Source organism: Mixophyes fleayi, chromosome 10, assembly GCF_038048845.1.
Source record: "Mixophyes fleayi isolate aMixFle1 chromosome 10, aMixFle1.hap1, whole genome shotgun sequence".
In the NCBI taxonomy this organism is placed as follows: Eukaryota; Metazoa; Chordata; class Amphibia; order Anura; family Limnodynastidae; genus Mixophyes; species Mixophyes fleayi.
In genome coordinates, this window is record NC_134411.1 from 3335028 (window position 1) to 3346644 (window position 11617).

Below are 11617 nucleotides of genomic sequence, written 5' to 3' on the forward strand. Positions count from 1 at the left end.
TGGTGACAGACTTTGGGAGATGATCACTATCTGCTACTTGATCTTGATTTCTGATGTTGCTGTTTTAGATTTAGACGTGTCGCCACGGACCATTGGAATGACAGAAGAGCGAGATGACCTTGACCAGGACTTGGACATCGCTCCACCTGCGCACATCGATGTTGCTGGTGCTGTGGGCACGGATATGGGCACCCATAGAGAGCCTCACACTGGAAGCTTGACACATCGACAGAGGTACACTCTGAGCAGTGGGCACTGATGCCTTAGAGTGGGACAGTCACTCTTGCTTGCCCAGCATACTGCCAGAGTGTCATTGGAAATGGTTATGCTTTAGATTAGGCATCTTGTGTCTATTAAGCTGTTGTCCCAACATTTACTGTGAATGTTTAACAACTGTCTCAAAGCCACAGGTTACCCCTTACGACAGTGGATGATAGAAACAAGTGCTTGTCACTTTGAAGGTGAAGAATACAAATAACCTCTTTCTTAGTGTCACCTGTATTGGAAGAAGGAACTACTCTCTGTTACTTAACTTCCCTCTTGTTTTTCTGTTCGTTGTATTTTTGGTTACAAATTTCCAAAGCATCAGATTACCCATACACATGCTTCTCGTGCAACGTCTCTTTTTTTTTTTTTTCTTTTTTTTTTCTTGGAAGGTTAATCATGCCACACCCAACTTACTGACACGTTCCCCTTTTTTTTTTTTTTTTTTTCTGCGCACTAATTTTTATAACCTCCCTTCCATCCTCTTATTGTCTATTCCTGTCTGGATTTCCTCTCATATCTCCTACTCACACAGGAATATGCTGTTCCATGGTACGATGACCATGCTGTCTGTAAACTCATACACAGAAACGCATTCCATACATGATTAGACAAAGTCTCTCTCTCTCTCCTAACCCTTCCACTTCACCTTTCTACAAGTTGGCAGGCTCACAAAAAGTTTACCTTAAATGCTCACACCTTAAAATTGTGTTATATAGCTGTGCACACTTAGAACATGACCAGACACATATGCCTGAGGATACATTAATTCTGATGTGTTTCCATTTCTATAAAATAAGGACTAAGATAAATTGAACAGTGTGGATCATTTAGACACTATACAAACAGTACTGACTTAATCATTATATGACGGGTATTTTCAGAGTTTTTGTCACAGGTAAATAACACTTCTGTTGATACTTTAAGTAGTAAAATGGCTAATAAATCAGAAATATTTAAAATGCTACTCGAAAATGACCATAAAGCTAACAACTCAGTAGTACGTATGTTGGGAGTGGTAGAAGACATGTCACATACAGGACAGTAGCTCTGCATTCACATCTATGCATGGTGCACATTTTTCACACTACAGGGTATACTTGCCAATATATACACATTCCAGAATAAAATGCACTGTACAAATATAATGTTATTACTAAAGAAGTATTCGCAAAGTAGCAGAATTATAATGAAACTGTGAATGGCTGGAGACTGCTAGACAGCTGAACATTATTAAACTGGTTTAATGAATGCGTGGTGACTTGTGTTTGTATAATACATACCCACACTTACAAATAGAGATAGATGTGAACATCTTTAGAAATAGGATATTTGTGGTGTGACAGATACATGAGGATGATGTGATTGAAATTAAGTATCCCTTGGTGAAGCACAACTGCTTTCTTGGCTTTCCTGGAATGTCCGAACAGCTGTGTTTAATAAAAAAAAAAGAAAAATTAAAATGATTCTGAAGTTGCTCCCTGAATGCTACTATACTTTTGTGATATTCCTTCCCACGATCAGTCACTGATGTAAATGACTAATTAAATGCTATAATAGCATTTGTTTGCCCTCAGCATTTACAGTTTTTATGGCCACTTGCAATCCTCTTAAACTGAGTTTTGAATTGATTTAAAGCAATATGTATTACCATTTATCATTCATCACAAATTACATTCTATATGCACACCTCCTAACTATCCTACCAGACGGCACATTTGTTCTGATTCATGGGAATTTGGGAGGTATGTCAGGTTAAGGGACATCTCCACGGTGAGTAGGTGTCGCGTGCACCATTGGAAGTGGTGGGCATATCCCTAGCATTGCACTAAATTTGTCCCCATTAACTGGGGACAGTGTCAGAGGTATGTATATGGAGTTTTTGATGTGCATGTTAATTGCTTTTGTTTATGTCTCTTACATTTGTTTTCTTACTAGGTTTGAGTGTTTTTTACCCAAAGGACACCAGGGGGGGGGGGGGGGGGGTGTAAAACAAATGATTGATGAACTAGTTAGACTAGAGGAATGGTCAAGAGTGTGGCAACTACAGTTTAATGCCAAACAATTAAAAATCATGCACTTGAGTCGCAAAAACCAAAGGCTAAATATAGTATTAAGGGCACTATAAGGGAAAATACTGAGGAGGAAACGGATCTAGCAGTCACTATTTCAGGTGACATAAAGGCAGGTAAGCCATATAACAAAGCAATGAGAAAGGCAAGTTAGATGCTTGGTTGTATAGGGAGAGGAATCGGTAGCAGAAAGAAAGAAGTTATAATGCCTCATCTAGAATACTGGTTTCAATTCTGGAGGCCATATCTCCAGAAGGATATAAATACATTAGAAACTCTACATAGAAGGGCAATTGCATGCATGGCCTACAGCGCAAAACTTACCCGGAAAGACTAAAAGATCTTAATATGTATAATTTAGAGAAGGGAAAGGGGGACGTTCCCGAAACTTGCAAATATATCATGGATTTTAACAAGGTACAGAAGGGAAACATTCTTCAAAGGAAGAGAAGTATAAGAACACGAGGACATGCACTGACATTGGAAGGAAGTAGGATTCACAGCAAGGGTATTTGGATAAATAGAATAGCCTCCCATCAGAGGTGGTAGAGGCTAATACAGTAGAGCAATTTAAACATGCTTGAGACAGACATCAGGATATCCTTACAAAGAACTAAGGATCAAATAGGGTTGGAGGTTATCATAGGTTAAACACTGGGCAAACTAAACGGTCCAAGCGGGTCTTATCTGCTGTCAAATTCTATATTAAACCTACTAACGAATGCACATGAGCAGTACAGAAATGCATATTTTCTAACCACAAAAATTGATGTATGGCCAACTCTAAATGAGGCAGAAACTGTTCATGAACGATAGAGAAAACATTTAATCCTGCGCTAAGCTCTCTCTGAAAGCAAAGTTGATTATTTAAGTCGCAGCTGTAACAAAGGACCTTGCCAAAAAATCCTATCTTGGAACAACTCAAAACAGAAAAATATGAACAGCGCTAACTTACAACTAGAAGAGTGTAGTAAATGTAATTTAGTTCACTATAGCAGAAAAAATAGAAAACAAAACTAAATTGAGAATAATTCATTTTGGATAAATTTAGTGCTGTGAGGTAATTTCAGTCTGGTAAATATAAAAAAAATAGTAAATGTAACTTTTATTTGGTATAAGAGTCAATAAAATATAACAAAAGAACAAATTCTCGCACTGAGCTTACTCCTTACCAGTTGGAAAATGAAGTTGCATCTGTAATAGAGGACCTTGCTGTATGTCCCAACTCAAGACAGAAAAACTAAAAAATACAGTGCTGACAGAAAACCGGTGCAATTAAATAAATTTGATTAAACCCACGAAGGCAGAATAAGTGAACGGAATGGTTCTCTGCAAAAATTAAACAGTCATTAAGGAGAGTAAGGCAAAAAAAAAAAGTATTAAGGGTGATTAAAGGTTCTGCCCACCATAGGCGAATACACTGGTAGTGCCCCCGTAATCCCTGCCCCGCCCCCCCCAATTTTTAGGAATACTCCTAAATATGAATATTCAGAAGTATTCTAAAGCATTCAAATTTAGGCAGATTGTGCCGCTGTCTCTTGCCAGTTTTTGCTGCTCTTTCTTGCAGCTTTGTTGTCTTCTCTCTAGCTCTTGGAACATTGGTTTACTCTATTGAAAGTTGTATAGATATTGTATTATAATGCAAAATGTTAACAAACCCTGAATGAATAGGCTCTTTAGTTTAAACAAAACACTCCCATTATTGCAAGATGAAACTACCTCATTGTACAGGCATGTATAAGCAATATCTGAACATTTGTGGTCAATCAAATATTAACCTCTACCAGCCCCATCTCACTAGTATTTAGTATTCTAGTGATCGCTGAGACCACAGAGAGCATACATGTAACCGCCACACAATATAGAGATCATACCCCCCAAAGCTGCTCTATTTTTGAAATACCCCCTAAGACATTTCATTAACCTGCAAGTATTTTCATTACCCCCAACCTACAGTCATTGCCCCTCCCCTGCAGTCATTTTTAGTTACTCCCCCCCTGCTACAGCTTTTGCCCCTCCCCTGCAGTCATTTTTAGTTACTCCCCCCCCCCCCCCCCTGCTACAGCTTTTGCCCCTCCCCTGCAGTCATTTTTAGGTACTCCATCTTGCAGATATTTCCTTGCCCCCCCCCTCCTACAGCCATTGCCCCCCCGCAGTCATTTTTACTCCCCCCTCCAGGTATTTCATTAACCCGCCTCCTGCAGCCATTGCCACACCTGCGGTCAAGCGTTGGGTGTCAGAACAAGGGGGAGCCGGCCCGGCCCATCTAGCTATCTGCCCTTCTGGCAAGTTCCAGATGACCAGTCCAGCCCTGGTGGCAGAGATAAACAATATGGACAAAAGTACTTGGCCACACCTGTTAGTTATTGAATTGAGGTGTTTCAATCAGACCCATTGCCAGAAGTGTATAAAATCAAGCACCTATCCATGCAGTCTCCATTTGCAAACATTTGTTATACAAAATGGGTCGTTAAGAGGAGCTCAGTGACTTCAAGCATGGTACTGTGATAAGATGCCACCTTTGTAATAAGACGATTTGTGAAATTTCATCCATGCTGGATATTCCATGGTCAACTGTAAGTGATATTGTTAGAAAGCGGAAGCATTTAGAAACAACAGCAACTCAACCACAAAGAGTATGAACACGTAAAATTACAGAGAGGGGTCAACGACTGCTAAGGCACGTGGTGCCTAAAAGTTGCCAACGCTCTGCTGATTCCATAGCTGGACAGTTACAAACTTCCACTGGCATTAATGTAAGCACAGAAATTGTGCGGCGGAAGCGTAACGGAATGGTTTCCATGTCCGAGCAGCTGCATGCAAGTCTCGCATCACCAAGACCAATGCCAGGTCCAGCACACTCGTGAACCGCAAACATCTCTGGTTCCAAAGTGATATTCGAAAATTAGTTTACGTGTCAGTGGGGTATCGGTTGTCCCTCCCAGACTGAAAAACACTTCTAACAGAGTTAGAATCGTAGCGAAAGAACATCAATACCTCCAGTTCCACAATTGAACATATAGAGCTCTCCTGACGCATTTTGTCTGCCTTTAGACTTTTTCAAAGACATACCTTGTCATATATCATATCTTTGCGCTATTTTATCTTTAGATGGATGTTGGGAGAGCTGTGCTTGCTCAGGATAGTGCTGCATCTGTGGGATAGTCCTTTATGACAAATCACAGATTATTGGGCATTGTGTAACTGAACCAAAAGCAGCTTTTGTTTGTATACTCCTTTCCATTAAACAGTCATAATCATAAAAAGTGACAAACATGGCTTTTGCCAGAGTCTCTATGTCTAACATTTATGATCATGGCAGCTTCCAGTCTGCAAAAGGAGATTGTAGAGATGATGAAAATGGGTAGGGAAATACATTGAAATCATAAATACTACATTTTAATATACTTTAATTTTCTATGTTTGAGTCTACTTTTAAGACATGAACTTATAGTTCCTGTGTACTTTTACACCTACTTTAGACATTTAGGGGTATATTTACTAAACTGCAGGTTTGAAAAGTGGAGATGTTGCCTATAGCGACCAATCAGATTCTAGCTGTGATTTTGAAGAATGTGCTAAATAAATGATAACTAGACTCTGATTGGTTGCTATAGGCAACATCTCCACTTTTTCGAACCCGCAGTTTAGTTAATCTAGCCCTTAAGTTTTAATTTTTTAAAAAAATAAGATACCTATATTAACAAGGTAGCGAGACACATATTAGTATTACTAACACTACAGTATATGGAAAACTATGTCTAACTTGATAGACTTTTGTTCCTCGTCAATAATTAGTAGGCAAATATTTATGATAAAAACAGACTTTTTTTGGGGGTATAGCTTGTTTAATTGGTCTTTAGTTAGATCTTTTCATGCTAGGGATTATGTATATGCAGAACACCCCAGAAGTTGTCTCCTCAATGTACCATTAGATACAGCCTGCTAGAGTGCATTTTATCAAACAAAGTTAAGCATGGCCTTCTACTTGCACAATTCACTTTCTGTGTCTATGTAATCATATTTCCTTTAAACTTAACTTCTTGTGGTTGAAGCAAGAATTTTTAGTAAGCAGCACTTCCTGAGAGGTTGTGGTACTATTGTTTTCCTGTATCTCAAGGTGTTGTGAGTGTAGCTGTGGTAACCATAAAAGTAATTCTTATATTACTGGATGTTAGAATTGATGTTCCCATTCTAGTTATCCATACAGATATCGGCAGCTTCATGACCAATTCTACCTGAGAAATAACATTGTTCCATTGTTGCAGCAAGACAGTAATTGGTGTATATGTCCACATATAATACTGTTTTAACAAGGCATATTTTGCTGTGTGACTGAAATACCTGCAGTGCAGCAAACTACACTGTCTACACCTTATCTTCCCAGCCAGCTGTGGTATTTGTAGTTTCTGTAAAAGTTGTAAGTGTTACGAGCCGCGGCGATGCCCAGCCGCCGCGACTCTCCTACCTCCGTCCCGGCCGTTGCTATGACGACCGGGACGTCACTTCCGGGGGCTCGCTGGCCGCTGCCATAGCAACGGCCAGACGCTCTTCTATCCAGCGCCGCGTCCCGGCATTACAGGGCAGCCGGGCGCGTGCGCAACAGCGGGGCAAGTCTGCAGGCTGATTAATTTCATTAAGGAACAGCCTGTGGGTAATTCGAGTACTGGGTTTTCATTGGTCTGTTTCAGTATTTAAGGCAGGGAGGGCTTAGCCTCCCTGCCGGTTATAGCTTCCAGTTCCTGTGTTGCTGCCTGCTGTTGCACTCCTGTACCTTTTGGTGATAACCTTTTGGACTGATTTCTGCCGTGTATGACCTCTGCCTGTTTCCTGGATTTGCCTGTTTGCCTGTGCCCTTGACCTTCTGGCCTGTACTACCGTTTCTGCTGTATTGCCCGTGACCTCGACCCTTGGCGTGCCTCTGGACTATTCTTCCTAGTAAGTGACCCCTGACCTCGGCCTGACCTTTGGAACTGTTGCCTGCCGTTACCTCTGCCCCTGGGTTCCCCACAGCTGATACACACCACACGACCCTCTGTAGTCTGCAGCCAAGTCTGTCCCCACCACTAGGGGCTCCAGTGAACACCTGACTATAGAATAGACTCTGGGTGGTGTTGTATTTGTTGGAAGGTTTCCTGACAGTAAGCGGCAGGTTTTACTTTATCCTAGGTGTCCAGAACCCGATGTGCTATTTTATAACTAGAAAATGATAAATTATGAACATCTGTCAGATATATTTGGTATACCATAAAGTCCTCTTGGATGTATCACCCAATGTTGTAGGTATAAAATAAGCTAGATTAAATTACTACATATGATCTACTTTACAATTATACACTGCTCTATACAGCCTCTCTGGACCTTGGCCACTTTCTCACAGTGCAGTACAGACATAGGTACATTTTACTGTGGTCCTGACCAACTGTTGTCCACTTCTGGATTCAATTTTTTTTTTATTTTGACTCTCATTTCGTCATTATCACCTTTACTGATGTAAGTCTCTATGGTGCTTAGTGGATGAGTTGGTCTGAGGAGAGAGAGTGTGTCAGGAGGAAGAAGTGTTCCCGGTGATAGATGCTGGGCAAACCATCAAGGTGCTAATCCAAGATGTTTTGCGGTACGCTTTATAAATAACTTCCACTGTGTGCTGATGAATGCCGCTCAGAAGCAGAGTACACAGGCTTCTGAAAAGAGCATAATTCGTAACGTTGAGGTGCATAAAGTTCTACCTATTATAAATTGTGGTAATCCAGATAAAGGCAAAACAACACCCCCAGTGTAAACAGTTCCCCATTTAGTCTCACAGTGGGGAAAACATCTGATAAATTCCCTGAATCAGTCACCCATATAATGCCCTCTATTATAGTTACAGATATCATCCAATGCATTTTTACATTTTACTAGTAAATTTGTCATCACCACCTATCCAGGTAAGGAATTCAACAGCTCAATTACACTTACTTAAAGGATCTCTGTTTCCTATTCAGATGGTGAAGTCATCTTCCATTATCTATTCATAGTTATAGGTACGACAAAATCTGTAAACAGTTCTTTGAACTATGTTTGCCTCTGAACTCTCTTGAATTCTCCTATGTCATTATTACAGTGGTGCCTAATGCTGGGTGCACACTGCAGACATTTTTGACCAATGTGTTATCTATATCGATTGTACTAACGACTGGGGAAATAAAAAAGGTCCTGATCAGCATGCTGATTTCACGCAGAGCCGTAACGACGGCGGTGCGGGCGGTGCGACTGCCCCGGGCGCAAGCCCAAGGAGGCGCAGCCCAGAGGAATCGCCGCTCTAATTCAGCTCTCCTACAAGCAACAATCCATGCAGTGGAACGCATGTGAAAGCAGGAAGTTCGGCATTTGGAACGCATTTGCGTTCCAAATGCCGAACTTCCTGTTGTTGGAACGCACATGCGTTCCACTGCGGAAGAAAGTGAAAAGCTGAATTCTCCATTATTGTGGGCGCTGTGGTGAGTTGCTATCGTTTCTCCCAGCGCAGGTCAACAAGGGACTCAGCCGCCCCGTACCTCCGGGCTGCGGGCACGAACACTTCGCTGTCTCAAGGTTGTGAAAGATTGGAGTGTGGGAGCAGGGCGCTTAGCGGAGCAGTCAGCTGAGCCATTTGAACCTCGGTAAATGGGCTTGTTTAGTGTGGAGCTGTCAGGCAGAATTTACATTCCGAGAGTGGTAAATCATATTTGTGAGGCGATGTGTGATTCTATTTACTGGATAGCATGAAGCTTTCAAGAGAGAGACAGGGCCGACCTGCGTTTCCCATTTACATAACTACTTCACTGCAGCATTAAACATAGATGTATATTCTTCACTCTGCTGATATATATTAAAATGAGGTTACATTAGTATAATATACAATGCAGTATATACCGATCTCCTACTGATACAGTGTAATACACAGGGTAATTGCTTTGTCTGGCCTTATATCCGGTGTTGACAGTAAGGGAAATTTTTTTTGGCTATTCCTGAATCCTATGAAGAGAGAAATTGAAAGAATTGCTGCAGAAAGTGGTCAGATGCTAGCCACACCCCCACATTAGGTTGGCCACACCCACTTGACAAATGTCACTCCCACTTAGATGGGGGGCGCCGGTGCCCTGTCTCGCCCAGGGCACTAAAATGTCTAGTTACGGCACTGATTTCACGCATATACACTATACATATTTTAAAAGATTCACTCTCAGATCTGTGCTCTTCAACTGTCATAACTATCGTCTGAAAAGATCATTACTCTGTAAACTTTTTTATGTTCTGCTGTACAATCAAATGAAACAACGATCGATGCCTTGGAACAATTGTCCTTCGTGCAAGTGTACACATTAATGCGATATCGAGCCAAACGATTGTTTATTGGGTATTTGGCCCAATATTTAGGTGAAAACCCGTAGTGTGTACCAAGCCTAAAACTGTACTCCATATTCAAGATGTGGTCCTACTAGTAACTTACACAATCATAATGCTATGTTTATATCATATCCATTTTTTATGGATCCCAGGATCCATAAAAATGGGGTAGCAGCATACAGTGCTGCCTGGCACTGTATGCTGCTACCCTGTTTTATGTCAACTACTCCTTGTCTTCTATCCTTCAACATTAATCAAGTTCTCTGTTCCTGTGTACTTCTGTGCATATATTTTTATTTATTTTATTTTCTAGTCCTCTTATCTTATGTACAAGACTAAAATAAAGTTAAAGAATAAAAACATTAAAAAGTTAAAGAATAAAATAAAATTATGTACAACTTTATCAAGCACTTTCACAAATTCCAAATATTTCACATCAATTGCACTTTCAATATCCAGTTTGAAACCACCTTATAAAGACTAATCATATTTGTTGGGCATTAGCAGTTCTTCATGAAATCATGCTGACAATGTATATTCAAATAGTTTTCTACAATATATTTCAGAATCATCTCCCTCAGAAACCTTCAAATAATTTGTCAATGACTGGAGTCAGACTCAGGTTTATAATTTCCTGGTTCTATATTTGTTCCCCTTTAAATATTTCTAACATATTTGCTTTCTGCCACTTTTGTGGCATTTTCTTGGTTAGGGGGAGTCCATAAGTATAAGGAATTATGATCCAACAATTACTGAACTTCGTTCCTTTAGCACACATGGGTGAATGCCATCTGGGCAGGTCCTGCCTTATTCTTGTTTAGACATAATAGCACCCCCTCTTGTGTTCACAATAGTGACAATTTATAGAATGCAAAAGTTATTGCTACACAACCCGTTTACTCTTTTTCTTTGTGAATTCAAATGAAAAAACATGTTTAAAAAAATCAGCTGCACAATTTTCCTATTTTATTTTTCTTGTCATTCATGTACTTGAGAAACGTTTTGTGGTCTATATCTTATAAATTTTTGCTAACCTGATTTCCTTTTCACATGTTTTGCTATAGCATTTTTTCCCATAATTATCAGTCCTATTAGTTTTAACAATTTAAATGCCTTCTATTGTCTTTATTACTCCTAGCTTTCTTATTTAACCACATCAGTTGCCTTTTATTTATAGAAAATTGTGTTACTATATGGTATATATTAGCAACAGTATTTACTTTTTTATTTTTGGTTTTTACTTTTTATTTTGGAATGACAACATGTACAAAGAGCATAAAATAAGCAATACAAAAAAGACTGTTCACAAAATTAACTATAAAGAATTCTCTAACAGAAAAACATTGTTAGCGTGTCCTTTTCAAATTCTAAACTTTTATTAACAGGTAAGGTAGTTAGAAAAAGCAGGAAACGAGACATGGCACAGAGAGAAAAGGAGGGGGGGGGGGGGGTGGTGCCTTATTCAAATAACCGCAATTAATAAAATGCACATTATACCCACTGTGTAACATTATTTATTATTCTGAAACTTTTCCAGTTCACAGGCTTATTTCTGACATAACTACGCTTTGCCTTTCGAAAATTCAGAGATTTTGTAGTTCTTTACTGGCTTTCAATTTGTAATAATAATTGAATTTTGGTACAATTGCTTTTTGGTGTCTTAAAATAATCCCAATCGGTACATTTTTGTATAGTCACACATAATGAAATTGTCATATCTTCACAGCTATAATTTAGCTGGGCAGGTCTAAAAATCAATTTTTATATATACATAAACCCTTCTTTTTTTTGCTTCCTAAACATTAAGTGTTTTTGGACCAGGACCAGTGGTCGAAGTGGAGATATGGAAAATGTTAATGAATGAAATCTGATCCCCACCAAATCTGTGTCAGTGCATTCCCAAACACCTA

At 39.7% G+C, this 11617-nt stretch overlaps 1 protein-coding gene across 2 annotated transcripts in view; it reads left to right on the plus strand.

Annotated features, from left to right (window-relative positions):
- BSCL2 (BSCL2 lipid droplet biogenesis associated, seipin) overlaps positions 1-1515 on the plus strand; it is a 38004-nt gene extending 36489 nt beyond the window's left edge. For both annotated transcript variants that reach the window (XM_075187647.1, XM_075187646.1), the window contains exon 10: positions 69-1515. In XM_075187647.1, the coding sequence (XP_075043748.1) occupies positions 69-259 (191 nt within the window). In that variant the 3' untranslated portion in view covers positions 260-1515. The remainder of the gene's footprint in view (positions 1-68) is intronic.
- The last annotated feature ends 10102 nt before the right edge of the window (positions 1516-11617 follow it).